The sequence below is a fragment of the Haliotis rubra genome, unplaced genomic scaffold (assembly GCF_003918875.1).
Source record: "Haliotis rubra isolate DU_JTF1 unplaced genomic scaffold, ASM391887v1 Scf48, whole genome shotgun sequence".
Classification (NCBI taxonomy): Eukaryota; Metazoa; Mollusca; class Gastropoda; order Lepetellida; family Haliotidae; genus Haliotis; species Haliotis rubra.
Window position 1 is genome coordinate 3249925 of NW_025767168.1, and position 17027 is coordinate 3266951.

Genomic DNA, 17027 nt, shown 5'->3' on the forward strand with positions numbered 1-17027 from the left:
AAATAAACTGTAGACCAAGAAACAACCAAGACTTGCCTGATCTTATCAGTCACATGACTTACTGTGAAGTTAGGCAGATACAACTGAAGCCCCTCTACAAGCAATGTAATTCTGGTAATACTGACAGATACATCATCATATAAACTGCTATGTTTTACATATCATCTCTGTTGATTAGTTCTTCATGAGCTGAATATACAATCATAATCATTTGTCTGGGCTACATGGCACGCACACCACTCTTTCATTCTTTAACTGTACAAATGTGTTTCAAAATAACAGATGTTATCAAAATTCCAACTAGTTACAACTCATCTTTCTTCTCACTCTTTTAGTTTTATCTTCTTTTTCTTCTTTCTTTCTTTTCTTCCTTCTCTTCCTCTTCCTTCTTCTTCCTGCCTTCTCCTCTCTCTTCTTCTAGCTCGCTGCTCACACAGTTCAGACATTATTTGTTCAGCAGCCCTAATGCCTGAGTTGTAAGCACCATGGAGTGTACCGATTCCTTTGAATATAGTGTGCTCCCCGGCAAAGTAGATATATGGGCACAGCGGCTCTGACAATGTGTTCCACATGCTGATATCATTGCCTGGAGAAAGCCAAATTAACAACTATTCAGTCCAAGCACAGTTTAAATCAGAATTCAGTGGCCATAGATATGACTGACTGACTGACTAAGTTTGGTTTTACGCCGCTTTAGCAATATTCCAGCAACATCACGGCGGGGACACCAGAAATGGGCTTCACACATTGTAGCCATGTGGGGATTCAAACCTGGTCTTCTTCGTGACGAGCCAACGCTTTAACCATTAGGCTACCCCAACGCCCTCACAGATATGAATACATGACATGTTTTCATGGATAACAACTTCTTTTCACTCTTTACACGACGCTTCAGCGCTTAATTTTGCTCCTTCATTAGGTGAAACGTCGCGGTGAAGAATAAAACCAAGTTGTTATTCATAGAAACATGTCATGTATTCATGTTCATCCAACTTCTGAATGCCTTTCAAGAACTTCGGCCCACCAGATACATTTTCTTCATAGCATGACAACTTGATACGCTTAGGAAAGCCAAAACGTGATGCAGATATTTACTCAACTGATATGATACAACCACCACAAGGGATACTATCAGAACAATACCTCTATTACAAGCAGACCACATAACAATACTTACCAACTTTAGGGTATGAGTTGCCTAGCCCAGAATACACTGTGCTTTTCCAACTTGAACGCAGAAGTTTTACTATCTCCCTTGACTCAGCATCAGGGCCAAACAGTGTAGTGAGACGTTCACGCACTGCAATACAAGCACATTTAGCATTAGAGACAAACAGTGTAGTGAGACGTTCACGCACTGCAATACAAGCACATTTAGCATTAGAGACAAACAGTGTAGTGAGACGTTCACGCACTGCAATACAAGCACATTTGGCATTAGAGACAAACAGTGTAGTGAGACGTTCATGCACTGCAATACAAGCACATTTAGCATTAGAGACAAACAGTGTAGTGAGACGTTCACGCACTGCAATACAAGCACATTTAGCATTAGAGACAAACAGTGTAGTGAGACGTTCATGCATTGCAATACAAGCACATTTAGCATTAGAGACAAACAGTGTAGTGAGACGTTCACGCACTGCAATACAAGCACATTTAGCATTAGAGACAAACAGTGTAGTGAGACGTTCATGAACTGCAATACAAGCACATTTAGCATTAGAGACAAACAGTGTAGTGAGACGCTCACTCACGCACAGCAATACAAGCACATTTAGCATCAGGGATGAACAGTGTAGTGAGGCGTCTCACGCATTGCAATACAAGCACATTTAGCATCAGGGACTAACAGTGTAGTGAGGCGCTCACCACTGTAGTACAAGCACATATAACCCCAGCACACACTAACAGTGTAGTGAGGCTGCCTCACGCACTGCAATACAAGCACATTTAGCATCAGGGACAAACAGTGTAGTGAGGCGCTCACTCACTGTAGTACAAGCACATATAACCTCAGACACGGAGAAGTGTAGTGAGGCATTCACGCGACTGCAATACAAGCACATTTAGCATCAGGGACAAACAGTGTAGTGAGGCGCTCACTCACCGTAGAACAAGCACATTTAGCATCAGACACCTAACAGGTAGTGAGGCGCTCACGCTACAGCAATACAACCACATTTAGCATCAGGGACTAACAGTGTAGTGAGGCGCCTCACACAGCAATACAAGCACATCTAGCATAAGGGATCTAACAGTTAAGGAGGCGCTCACACAGCAATACAAGCACATCTAGCATCAGGGATCTAACAGTGTAGTGAGATGTTCACACACAGCAATACAAGCACATCTAGCATCAGGGACGAACAGTGTAGTGAGATGTTCACACACTGCAATACAAGCACATCTAGCATCAGGGATCGAACAGTGTAGTGAGATGTTCACACACTGCAATACAAGCACATCTAGCATCAGGGACTAACAGTGTAGTGAGACGCTCACACACAGCAATACAAGCACATCTAGCATCAGGGACAAACAGTTAAGGAGGCGCTCACACAGCAATACAAGCACATCTAGCATCAGACACCTAACAGTGTAGTGAGACATTCACACACAGCAATACAAGCACATTTAGCATCAGAGATCTAACAGTGTAGTGAGACATTCACACACAGCAATACAAGCACATTTAGCATCAGGACACCTAACAGTGTAGTGAGACATTCACACACTGCATTACAAGCACATTTAACATCAGACGCTAACAGAGTAGTGAGACATTCATACACTGCATTACAAGCACATTTAGCATCAGACACGCAACAGTGTAGTGAGACATTCACACACCGCATTACAAGCACATTTAACATCAGACACCTAACAGTGTAGTGAGACATTCATACACTGCATTACAAGCACATTTAGCATCAGACACCTAACAGTGTAGTGAGACATTCACACACTGCATTACAAGCACATTTAACATCAGACACCTAACAGTGTAGTGAGACATTCACACACCGCAATAGAAGCACATTTAGCATCAGACACTAACAGTGTAGTGAGGCGCTCACGCGACTGCAATACAAGCACATCTAGCATCAGACACTAACAGTGTAGTGAGACATTCACACACAGCAATACAAGCACATTTAGCATCAGGGACTAACAGTGTAGTGAGACGCTCACGACTGCAATACAAGCACATTTAGCATCAGACACCTAACAGTGTAGTGAGGCGTTCACGCACAGCAATACAAGCACATCTAGTATTAGATTACCTAACAGTGTAGTGAGACATTCACACACTGCAATACAAGCACATTTAGCATCAGGGACTAACAGTGTAGTGAGACATTCACACACCGCATTACAAGCACATTTAACATCAGACACCTAACAGTGTAGTGAGACATTCATACACTGCATTACAAGCACATTTAGCATCAGACACCTAACAGTGTAGTGAGACATTCACACACTGCATTACAAGCACATTTAACATCAGACACCTAACAGTGTAGTGAGACATTCACACACTGCAATAGAAGCACATTTAGCATCAGACACTCTAACAGTGTAGTGAGGCGCTCACGCACTGCAATACAAGCACATCTAGCATCAGACACCTAACAGTGTAGTGAGACATTCACACACAGCAATACAAGCACATTTAGCATCAGGACTAACAGTGTAGTGAGACGCTCACGACTGCAATAGCAAACATTTAGCATCAGACACCTAACAGTGTAGTGAGGCATTCACGCACAGCAATACGCTAATATCTAGTATTAGATTACCTAACAGTGTAGTGAGACATTCACACACAGCAATACAAGCACATTTAGCATCAGGGACTAACAGTGTAGTGAGGCATTCACACACAGCAATACAAGCACAGTTAGCATCAGACACCTAACAGTATAGTGAGACATTCACACACTGCAATACAAGCACATTTAGCATCAGACACCTAACAGTGTAGTGAGACGCTCACGCACTGCAATACAAGCACATCTAGCATCAGACACACTAACAGAGTAGTGAGACGTTCACACACTGTAATACAAGCACATTTAGCATCAGGGACTAACAGTGTAGTGAGACATTCATGCACAGCAATACAAGCACATTTAGCATCAGACACGAACAGAGTAGTGAGACATTCACGCACAGCAATACAAGCACATTTAGCATCAGAGACGAACAGTGTAGTGAGACATTCACACACAGCAATACAAGCACATTTAGCATCAGACACGAACAGTGTAGTGAGACATTCACACACTGCATTACAAGCACATTTAACATCAGACACCTACTTAACAGTGTAGTGAGACATTCACACACTGCATTACAAGCACATTTAGCATCAGACACGAACAGTGTAGTGAGACATTCACACACTGCATTACAAGCACATTTAACATCAGACGCGAACAGTGTAGTGAGACATTCACACACCGCAATACAAGCACATTTAGCATCAGACACCTAACAGTGTAGTGAGCGCTCACGACTGCAATACAAGCACATCTAGCATCAGACACCTAACAGTGTAGTGAGAGACGTTCACGCACTGCAATACAAGCACATCTAGTATCAGACACCTAACAGTGTAGTGAGGCGTTCCACGCACTGCAATACAAGCACATCTAGCATCAGACACCTAACAGTGTAGTGAGGCGCTCTCACACACAGCAATACAAGCACATCTAGTATCAGACACCTAACAGTGTAGTGAGACGCCTCACGACTGCAATACAAGTACATCTAGCATCAGACACGAACAGTGTAGTGAGACATTCACACACAGCAATACAAGCACATTTAGCATCAGGGACGAACAGTGTAGTGAGATGTTCACGCACTGCAATACAAGCACATTTAGCCTAAGACACAAACAGTGTAGTGAGGCGCTCACACACAGCAATACAAGCACATCTAGTATTAGACACGAACAGTGTAGTGAGACGTTCGCGCACTACAATACAAGCACAACTTGTATCAGACACGAACAGTGTAGTGAGACGCTCACGCACCGCAATAACAAGCACATCTAGTATCAGACACTAACAGTGTAGTGAGGCGTTCACGCGACCGCAATACAAGCACATCTAGCATCAGACAGGAACAGTGTAGTGAGGCGTTCACACACAGCAATACAAGCACATCTAGTATCAGACACGAACAGTGTAGTGAGATGTTCACACACTGCAATACAAGCACATCTATCATCAGACACCTAACAGTGTAGTGAGGCGTGCACACACACAGCAAATACAAGCACATCTAGCATCAGACACTGAACAGTGTAGTGAGACGCTCACGACAGCAATACAAGCACATCTAGCATCAGGGACTAACAGTGTAGTCAGATGTTCACACACAGCAATACAAGCACATCTAGCATCAGTGATGAACTGTGCAGTCAGATGTTCACATACAGCAATACAAGCACATTTAGGATCAGGGACAAACAGTGTAGTCAGATGTTCACATACAGCATTACAAGCACATTTAGCATCAGGGACGAACAGTGTAGTCAGATGTTCACACACAGCAATACAAGCACATTTAGCATCAGTGACAGAACAGTGTAGTCAGATGTTCACACACAGGAATACAAGCACATTTAGCATCAGGGATCTAACAGTGTAGTGAGGCTTTCACACACTGCAAGACAAGCACATTTAGCATCAGGGACTAACCTGTGTAGTGAGGCTTCTACACACTGCAAGACAAGCACATTTAGCATCAGGGATCTAACAGTGTAGTGAGGCTTTCACACACTGCAAGACAAACACATTTAGCATCAGGGACGCAACAGTGTAGTGAGGCTTCACACACTGCAAGACAAGCTAACATTTAGCATCAGGGACGAACAGTGCAGTGAGGCTTTCACACACTGCAAGACAAGCACATTTAGCATCAGGGACTAACAGTGTAGTGAGGCTTTCACACACCTGCAAGACAAGCACATTTTAGCATCAGGGACTAACAGTGTAGTGAGGCTTTCACACACTGCAAGACAAGCACATTTTAGCATCAGGGACTAACTGTGTAGCCGGATCTTCACGGTCAGACAGTTTAAGATGTCATGTATGTCCAGCAAAGCTGACAATACAATTGTACCAACATGGAATGTATCCTGGCAGACTGACCTGTGGATGCATTTCCATTACTTACCCAGACTTTTCACTTCTTCATCTGTCATATTTTCAAACTTTAGTGATGCAGGACCGCCAATCATACTGACGAGGACAGGTGGTCCTACAAGTTTGTGCATGTTCAACCATTTCTGCATCATTCCCTGCTCTGCATCACGGTCGGCCAATAGAAACACTCCCACATCGGTCGGCCAGAACACCTCGTCAAACTCAACAATCAGCTTGTTGCCATACGATGTCCCTGAAATTATAAATCATTCCATGCCAGAGAAAATCTTCTAGTTCATCTTAAATATGACACAAGCAATCGATAAATGTTTGTTTGATTAATAATGCAGTCAGTAGCTTAGCCAGCTATCTGATGGTGACCTGTAAATATTCAAAAATTGATGACAACTAGTGACTGATAGTATGAGCAAATATTCACTGATCCTGACTGTCTGATGACCAAGAGTTGCCTTGTATGACCAATCCATATAGTTGCCTTGTATGACCAATCCCTATAGTTGCCTTGAATTACACACAATGCTAAGTTGCTGGAGGCAAACTCAATCATTGAATTGTCATGGGCAACTTAAAGACAATGAATTAATCATGAAAATTGAGGGATGAACATGTATCTTTATGAGAAGACATAAATGACTAACTGCTGTTACAAATTTCTCTCAAGGATTCAAAGAGGTGAAGTACAGTCACAAGCATACAAAACCCATAAATTAAACAGAGTTTGAGTTCTCTTTAATAATAATAAATAAAACACAAATTCCATATGATTACTTAGTCAGACAACGGAGTTCAGGCTTAAGGGGCTTTAATCAATATTCTAACAATATCACCATAATATCACCATAATGGGTTTCACACATTATATCCATGTGTATCTAACCCAGGTCTTCAGCTTGACAAGTGAACGCTTTAACCACTGGCTACCACACCATCCCAAATCAGACAAAGAAGTAATTTTTGCGTGTCCTTAAAATAATTTTCCACCAACCCATTTCCCTTCAATGCCTCTGCACGCTCCAGGCAGCATGGGCTCAAACATCAGACTCTCGCTCTTCTAATGACGCAGCTGGCACAGCAACTACCACAGCATCAGTGACGGACTTGGCTGCTATCAGCAGAGCCGACGATCACCTCCTTGTTAGGGTCATCGCACCTTGAGCTGTCTCCACAACACACGCAGCTCTATAGACAGGTGTGACTCTCCATCTCCACCACTCACTAGTCTGCAAACATACAGGTACTCCAACAACTTTACTACATCATACCTCAGTGTCGGCCCAATGTGAGGGGGAATGGCATTGAAGTTCAAAGTAATATTTTGAGTTTGGATTTGAGATATGGAGATCAACTATTATTTGAGATCGTATCAGTGTGCATAAATTCATTCATCAATCAACAGGGACCAAACACAACTGCTTATCTCAAACCTTCTCTCACACTCATTACCCAGGAGAAACGCTTTCCTGTCATTGAAAGACTCACCTGTCTGTCAAACTTCCCAAATACCGCGACTCCCACCAAATAAACATCATAGCAAAGATTCACCTTGTCTGTCAAACTTCCTAAATACTTCACCCCACCAAATAAACATCATAGCAAGATTCTGCCATGTAAGTCTACACAACCAGGAGAAAATGTGTCAGCAAGGCACCTCCTACTCCACATCTACACACACACACACACACACACACACACAACGAAACACACACACACACACACCACACACACACACACACACACACACACACACACACACACACACACACACACACACACACACACACACACACACACACCAAACATGTAAAGAAGACTCACCTGTCTGTCAACTCCCCATGCCATCCAGGAGAAATGTGTCAAAGCCAAAGTCAATGAGATCTGCTTTGATACACGGCAGCTGACTAAGTCTTTGGAAGTTGTAAGTAGGCAGGAGTTCCATGATGCTAATGACAACCTCCTTATCAACATCTCCAAGACTCTCAAGTCATCGATAGCCTGAGACAACACCAAGACAGATCGGTCTTCTCCTTCACACCTTCTATTGCTAGCAGATACCGCTGGAAAGGAGGAAATAGGGTTTTGAAGAAAAGTTTGATGGGATTGGTTGAGCTAGTGCTGCACTTGTACAGATTCCTAATCATGCTAAACCTTTATCATGCAAGGTTCTGACAATTCATGACGGTTAACATGCATCAAGAAATTCTGTGTCATTACACATCCATCACTAGCTTTCTGTGGTCCAGAGCCATATTACAGATGGAATAATTTTGCCATCCTTATTCTATGCATTACGCAACCCACTATTTGACCACAGTTTCGTTGTGTCACTTGCTCTGATGATGAACATGAGTGGAGACTGATGAGTTTAGTTTCATGCCGCTAAGCAATAGTCCAGCAACATTATTAAGCTTATTAAGAACATACATTCAATATCACAATACAGTATGTCAAGTTAACTCTAGCACATAGAACACTATATATATATATAGAATACATTGTATGTATTTACATAATAAGAGTAAACTTAAATAGGACTAGTGGTGGGAATTGCCAGATTTCATAATCGCATCATCAGTTACGCCTCGATTTGGCCCAACCGATCAATCACTGATTAATAATCGGTTAAATTAAATTACAAGAATACCTCTAAATAATAAATATATTACACAAGGCCATGTGTTTGTTATTGTCTCAGACTGAAGGTGAAGCAAGTGAGTCATTCTAAAAATCGCAGATATTTTGTAGGTAGGGCAAAATTTTGTCAAATTCTTGTTTTACTTTGAAAACATGTTAAGTTGATTACGCCTCATAGTCTGAGCATACAAAACATAAATTATGCAAGCTTCGTTAACGTAACATCTTTCATTTTCATATTTTACCCCCTTTATTAGAAATTCTATGAAATTGTGTCACCACTGTTAGGAAATTTGTAATATCATTTTGAAAGAAAAATCCAAAGATGATATTTATTTAATGTACATATATGTCTTAAACCATCTAGTTTTACAACATAACATGGCTAATGAGTTTCGAAATTTTATATTTATTGCTTGTAAAAGGGGCCAACAAGCCACAAAAGTTCTTTCATTCCCTGATTTGCAAATGTAAAGTAATTTGTAGCTAAATATTCAAAATGAGAATATGAATTATATTATGCTTACTTGAAGCTACTACCAAACAGGTTGCTACCACAAATTCCAGACATAAACAGATAAATCAATTTTAATTAAATAAGGAAACTGATATTGTTATAGCATGGACATTGGAATTAATTGTTACGGTAGTGACACAATAACAGTAGTGACATTTTTAATAATAGCCAGTTTTATATGGTTACTTTAACAGATAATTTGATGAAATTACTCAATCAGATATTTAAGAATGTTTGAAGAATATGATCTAGGCAAAAGTTGTACTTTATGGATGTCCCTGTCATGTAAAAACAGGTAAAGACTGCATGTTACAGCAGTGACATTGTGACAGTATGAATGTCACTACCGTAACAATCTTATCACAGCCATTTTTCTTCTTTGTCACCGTTACACTCCCTGTCCCATCTTACGTAACAAAAAAATCATACTTATATGCTTATTGATTTTATTAATTTGATACAATTTTTTTATGTTAAATAAGATTCCAAAACATTTGAAACTTAGATACAAACAACATTAAACTGGATACATCACTGCCGTCCAAAATCTGTCCTTACCGTAACAAAACCCATGATACTTGGCAGTGACCGTAGAACGATAGTGATGAGACTAATAATAATATCAGTTTTAAAACAATAACTGGTCCCCAAAGTTTACTGAGCCCACATGGATTCAAATGATTTCCCCTACTGTCTAAGGTTCTTGGCATTGTTTGGCTTCACAAAATTAATTGGTTTCAGCGTTCAGCCACCGTGAACAAGTTAGGACATGCAAAATCTCAGGATATCATTTCAGTACACACCTTTTGGCGAGTAAAATTCAGAAAAATGATTTTTTTGTGTCATGTTTGACCCATGTTTCCTCACTGCCATTGCTTGCAAACATGAAGTAGAATTAGAAGATACTACAAAAGGCCAAACCATGCCAAGCATGTAGCTGTAACATCATTAATTATGATATGTTAAAAAAATTTCCTTTGGAAAACCACTCAAAAAGACAAAAAAAAACGAACTGGTAAGCATCGGCCACTGGAATTGTGACACATGAAAATTGAGTAAAACTGGGTGGTTTGGGGGTTCAAAACAAATATAAAAATAGGGTTTCCCCAATTTTGTTACTGTAAAGTTTAGAATAAACTGAGATAAATTAGTTACCATAATTTATTTTTGATTTTGACTTATAACATAAATATGCACAAATTTTGAGATTGACTCCAAGTACAGTTCAGAGACAGATGGTTGAACATGTAGAGGTACACAAAAGAAAAGAATTTTTGTTCTTTTTATGGTTTATTATTTACCATCAACAGCATCGAACCGACCATTCAACAAACAACAGATCTTGTCAGATGTCATAAAAACATTACATGACTAAAATGCGCCTTTGAAATGAAGTGTAGCTGACAGAAAATGGATGACGAAGCGTAATCAGTTTGTGATCAAGGAGAATAATGTTAAAATTGGTGCTATCACGGTTGGAGTGAAAAAGCGCATTACTTCTCATGAACATGGTAAGCGGAAATTTTATGCGATGGAATGAGATGAAATACACATGACAGTTTGTTGTGATCGCAAGCTCCAATAAATATGACATTTAGCAAAACAAAATATATGTATGTATCCATTTTCTGTCAACTACACTTCATTTCGAGGCTTGAGTAGACACAATATGATTGTGATTTTTGTGAATAATACGGACAGAAGTTATAATTATAGGTAACAGCCAGTTGTCTTGAGGTCTGAGTTGGGTATTCATTACTGTTTAAGTAAAATTCATTACCGACAATCGATTATGAAATTTTGCAATCGATTCTCGCCTGGAAAGGTGTAACAATCAATTTTCGATTATAATCGATCATCGAACATCAGTAAATAGGACTGAATATTTTCATCCCATCCATGTCTCAAAATGTATAATTTCATACTATTATTAATAATAATTTAGCAAGAAACATACCTTTCTGGCCTCAATAAAGGCTTCAACCAGTTCAGTTCCTGAAAATCTCTTGTTGAGTTTGGTCACAAACAACTGCATTGGTCCCAATTTAGTGGTTTGTAGTTCCAATCTTTTTTGTGAGATTGATAACGGTTGTTGCTGGCTGCCCGAAGTTGAGGACGGCACCTCCTAAATCTGCCTCCACACCTGCACAGGGACACCCACCATATTACTGTTGTTCAAAATATTCAATGATCAACTAACCTTGGCTTCAAATAAAGAAAAGATCAAGGAAGCTATTATCAACTATTTTTCATTTTTATTCAAATTAATTATAACCTTGTTTCAGCTTCCAGAAAAGGAAAGATCATTGAATCTATTATCAAATATTTTTTAATTACATGTATTAGCTTATTTCAGTTAATGTGTGGTTGCAAAAATACAGTTCAGTATGACATTTTATGAACACAAAATCCTGACAGACTAGGTTTCAAGGCCTGTTGCTTTGACAGTGTTTTCAAGTATACACTTCTGTGAATTCAAAGATCCTTGCATCAGGCATTTGGTATACCTTAAACCTAATAAGTGATCACTTCCATTGACAATTTCCTGTCTTTTTCTGAAGTGTGTTATTTTGCCAAGAGAAGCACGAAAAGGGAGTGAGGCAAGGGGAAAGAGGGAGGATATGGGAAATGGGAGATAACCCATCATATTGTACGTGCCCAAAAGCCTGACTAAATCATATGAAAGATCATAAAATCACCCTGTATCTCTTGAGGGTGAATCTTTAAAGCATTCAAGTAATCAAGAAGTCTGAATGAGTTAGTTTCATGCCGCTTTTAGAAATATTCCAGTAATATCATGGCAGGGGACACCAGAAATAGGCTTCACACAGTGTACCCATGTGGGGAATAGAACCACGGGTATTTGGCGTGATGAGCTTAATGCTTTAACCACTCGAGGCCCACCACCCCCAGATAGCATTCGACGTTATTCAACGCTGGCAATGTTGGCAAAACCATTGCCAACGTTGCAATAACGCCTGAATGCTATTCTGGGCCGTGAGCCAGATGAACTGTCAGGGATGCATCTGCATTAATAGGCAATACGTCATATAATGATGGTAAGTTGAGCTTTCAAAGTTACATAACCATGGTAACAATAATCATAAGCATGAAGCATGATACTGATCATGACTTACAGACATACAAACAAGAAATACACAAACCAGTGGCATGGGTATGTCTTTCTTGTCTGTCCATACACGCCACCATAGCGGTTCCTCCTGGCCTCAAACACTCTCACATGGTAGTCTGCTGTCCTGTTGTTTTAATAGTTCGAAAGCAGCTGCAAGTCCGGCAATGCCTCCACCGATCACAATAATTTCTTCCGCTTAGATTCCACCAGCACTGCCACTACCAACACCGGCAATACCACAGACACTAACCAGTCTTGTCTCAGCGGTTTCATCTCTGAAATAAATGCAATATTTGAACAAATGTTTTCAATAATGCAGGATGAATTACCCATACACACTTCAGCATGTGTTTAGGGTTTTCTTGACAAACTGTTGCATCCTATATGCATACACACTGAGAATGGAGACAAATATTTTACCATCGCGGAGGTAACGAGTATTACATGTCACCATGGACACCACCCAACCCCAACCCCACCCCCAACTCAAACAAAGATCTCTACACAGGCATATCCCTGAAATTCCTCGGCTGACTCATTTGGTCATGCCAGTTTTCTTGTATGATCTGCTTGTCCAAAATGTAAAAGATGACAAGGAATACTGTGATTATAAATATGCTCTGCTCTTTAGTTGTACAGAGGGGCAGCCCAGCAAGAGGTCTTAAAGGTCACATGCAACGTAAAACACAACTTTGCAGATTCTGATACCTTTCAGTATGGACTTACCGAAACAAAGCGTCAAAAATGCAAATTCAACTTATAAAGTTGAAAAATAACGCGATGAAAAAAAACGTGCGAAATCGGACTTCAAACGTTTCACTAATTTTCCCCAGACTTTTCTGGGGAAAACGTGTTTCAACAGCTGGGCTGCGCTCATAGCACATGCGCAGTGAAATAGGTTCGCGCAACTTGGAAGCGGGCTGTCTGGTGAATACTCGGTGAAGGCTTTGGTGTGAGCCATTTTCTAATGTTTTGTTGATATCTCACAGGCGCTGAAGCTTTTTATATGTTATGACAGTAAATTAACTGTTTATATAATTTCATTTGTCTATTTCACCACACGCGTTCTTCTTATCGAGTCACTTTCTCAGTTAGATACTTAAAAGCAATGTCATTATTTAGCGTTGACACAATTTCTAACTGTGATATAGATATGTCGCTGTCACAGACAAAACTCAATGTCTTGTTTTATTGACACCTGTGTGTCTGCCTGCCTGTCTGCTAATGACAATAATCAATACACAACTGCGATCACTGACCACATGCTTTTTGAACTTAACACCAATCAGGCTATACACCATAAACAAAATGCATTGATTTATGGCCCGAGTTTGGTCTCTGTCACATTATGTAATTACACAGACAGGCAGGTGTGATACTTGAACACAGGACATGTTATGATGTCTGTTGATTGCAAAATGTTATACACAAAAAATGAGCATGTATTTACAAAACCCAACATCTCTATATATACACACACAATGAGCTGTGAAGGCGTCATCTGCTAATGAACCAGCCGTTACACTTGAGTGCACACCCACCTGCTCTGACTGGGTTCGGTATCCCGGCTGCTTCGTTTCGAGGGAGGTAAACCCAAGTACAAAATATTGCACTTTTGATCTGCGATTATACGCTTATAATTTTGTTTATTTGTTTTTTCATAATCAGCAATGCATATTATATGTCATGAAGAAGTGATAATTGTGTTTTAATTATGTTTGATTTTTTGGTTGCATGTGACCTTTAAGTTGTGTCTAGTGTTGTGTCTTGAGTTGTGTCTAGTGTTGTGTCTAGTGTTGACAGAATACTCTTCCCACTCAATACTCACCTTGGTTTTTTTACTAAGATTTCAGGAAAATGTAACCTGTAGGAATGATGTTGATATGGGGTCAATGTTAGTCTGATCCTGTCACAAACCTACAACAATAAAATACAGTTCCACATTTTGGGAGGCACAACTGATAACAACATGCAAAGTTCAAAACTAACCTCAAGCTTAAAGGTCACATAAACCCTAGGGGGTACAAATACATAAATCACTAACTGGCATCGTTATAAATGAAACCCCGTCATTAAAACTACTCATTTCGACCTTAAATTGACTTAAATCGACCTTTTTGACAACAGTGCACAATTCTCAACCGCGAACGAAATTTCAACCAATCAGAGCGGCGCGTCTCTGTGACGTCATATGAGGAATAGCTTTGAGGGCCGATGCAGAATTCATCTACATTTTAGGGGTAAAATTATCTTGTTTACAGGCTTGTATAAACCTGAAATCGTGACAATTGTTGTGGAAAATGAAAGCTATATGTTCTCACAATCTACTGTCATTTAATTTTATCTCCGGCTTTGCCTAGTTTCCGAGTTACAACTTGTTTTCATAGACGATTCTGTCAAAATCGATTGGTGTCATTAGTCCCTATTTGTATAATGACTGATCCAAATTGATCCCATTTCTGTGTTTTTTTACCTCGATATTTAATCATGTCATGTAAAAATCTGTTTGTATTCTCAAAACAGTGTCGGCCCATAAGTTTTCACATGCAATACAGCAATTAATACTCCCTTGTTGTAACCCGTGTTAGGTGGTATAAACCTACACATGTTATTTGTCATCATTCACTTGATGGTCAGTTAATGAATTTATAACAGGTATAATTAGTGGTAACACACTTAGATTACCCGACAAAGGTCCCCATTTGGCATTTCTTGTGTCTGGAGTAAATATTCAACATTATAAACATCGATCAAAGGATTAACGGATAACACGCTGATTGATTAATTACTTTTATCTTATACAGCGGAATTGTCAAAAGGTAGTGTTTATGTATGTAGATTTACTAATCTATACTGAATACACTCGGTCGTGTCGGTGTCTGCGTAAAAACAGCGTCCTTCTTTCAAAGGATTAACCGGCAATACATTGATTGATTGTCCATTATTGGCTAACTAATTTACTGTTTTTAAAGAAAGGCGGACATTATGCAATTAGTTGCCAGGTGTGCTATCTTGGGTGACCAATGAGACTATACACCAATACCTGAAAAGATTTATCACTTTTTCGTATATCAAACTGTTAAAAGACACATCACTTGGAACAGTTTTGTGGATATTGATGGATACATTCCTCGAACAAGGTAATGGCCTGATATTATTCTTATAACTGTAATCTGTTTTAATTTTAATGTTTGCATGTTGTTTTTATTCATTTGTCGTAGCATTCAACAGAATCATTGTTTTCGCCGTGAAGTGTAATGAGACAGACAACATACACTAGGGTGTGTGTGCGAATTATGATTCACATTGGCAAACTATAAAATGTCTAGATATTACAGTTCTGTTATAAATTCACTATAAGTATCAGCAGATCGTCTGCTTTTTATTTAGTTTCAAAATGCATACAAGTATGATAATAAACTAATTAGGATTATAAGACCAAATATAAAGACGCACACTGACTAGTATCTACATACTGGTGAGTGGACAATAACCATGTGAATGTAGCAAGACATTTATCGCGCAGTATTGTGACTTCGACCCCCACCTCGCTTCCGTGGAAGAAATCGTTATGTTATAAGTTGTGTCATGCAAAATCCGTTTGGTTATGATTCCAATACATATTTAACTACGAGTAGAAAGTAGTTTTGATTTTCTAACTTGATGAAAACAAACTATAATCTCATTAATTCTAACAGACTTTACGATTTTCAAAATGGCGCTTCTGTCGCGAACATCCGGCCAGTCTGAGGATAAATGCTATTTAGGTTTGTTTTCACTGAGTTACAAAATCAAAACTACTTTCTACTCGTAGTTAAATATGTATTTTATTGATGGCCAATAGGATTTTGCATGACATAGCGTATAACATAACAATTTCTCTCCTGGCAGCGAGGTGGGTGTCAATATAATACTACTTACAATATTATTGTTACTTCGACCACAACCTCACTTCCGAGGAAGAAATCGTTATGTCACAACTTGTGTCATGGGAAATCTTTATGGTCATCAATCATATACATATTTTACTACAACTAGTAAGTAGTTTTGATTCTTTAACTTCTGTGAAGCATCTGAACACAAGTAAGATATGGTTTCAGGCTTCCACAACGCTCGCCGCACTCACAAACATAACCCATTTAGCACCGAACTGCGGGTCCTGTGGAAATCTGTGCATGGGGACACCATCGCCCGACCCCTAGGAGCAATTGACGACAAAGCAACGATTCGGCATGTCGTCGTTGATGTCTAGAAATCATCAAAATGATGAGCGTGCTACACACTTTCTATACAACTAACTGAAAATCGTTCCTCATATGACGTCACTGCAGTGCTCTGGCGACAGAGTTACGTAACCTGTCTGTGGTTTCGTTGGCGGGCGAGAGGGAAGCAGGCGACTTTTTGGCCACTTTTCATCGCTCGGTATTAATTAACCACAAGTTTTTAAAGAATAAATTTGGTGTTCCGCATAAGACTTACCACAAATCTTTCATATGTAATGGCTAAAAGAGTAACAAAAACAAAGTTTAGTGGTTCTTTAAGTATCTTCAGTGCCAATGTC

General features: G+C 39.6%; 1 protein-coding gene across 1 annotated transcript; it reads right to left on the reverse strand.

The window, feature by feature from the left end:
- Window positions 1–323: 323 nt before the first annotated feature.
- Window positions 324–6443, reverse strand: LOC124290997 (polyamine oxidase 5-like). Its single transcript, XM_046727859.1, has 3 exons — window positions 6196–6443; window positions 1178–1300; window positions 324–586 (listed from the first exon to the last, which is right to left on the reverse strand). Exons 1-3 carry the CDS (start codon window positions 6314–6316, stop codon window positions 324–326), a joined length of 507 nt encoding a protein of 168 aa, XP_046583815.1. The 5' UTR covers window positions 6317–6443.
- Between the last annotated feature and the right edge of the window lie 10584 nt (window positions 6444–17027).

Excerpts from the sequence above, each read along its gene's own strand:
- LOC124290997 (XM_046727859.1), bottom strand. The coding sequence starts at position 6,316 with ATGATGCAGAAATGGTTGAACATGCACAAACTTGTAGGACCACCTGTC. Across the intron at positions 1,301-6,195 it reads TGAAGAAGTGAAAAGTCTGG|TGCGTGAACGTCTCACTACA; the intron begins GTAAGTAATGGA and ends CTTGTATTGCAG. Across the intron at positions 587-1,177 it reads CAACTCATACCCTAAAGTTG|GCAATGATATCAGCATGTGG; the intron begins GTAAGTATTGTT and ends GGCTTTCTCCAG.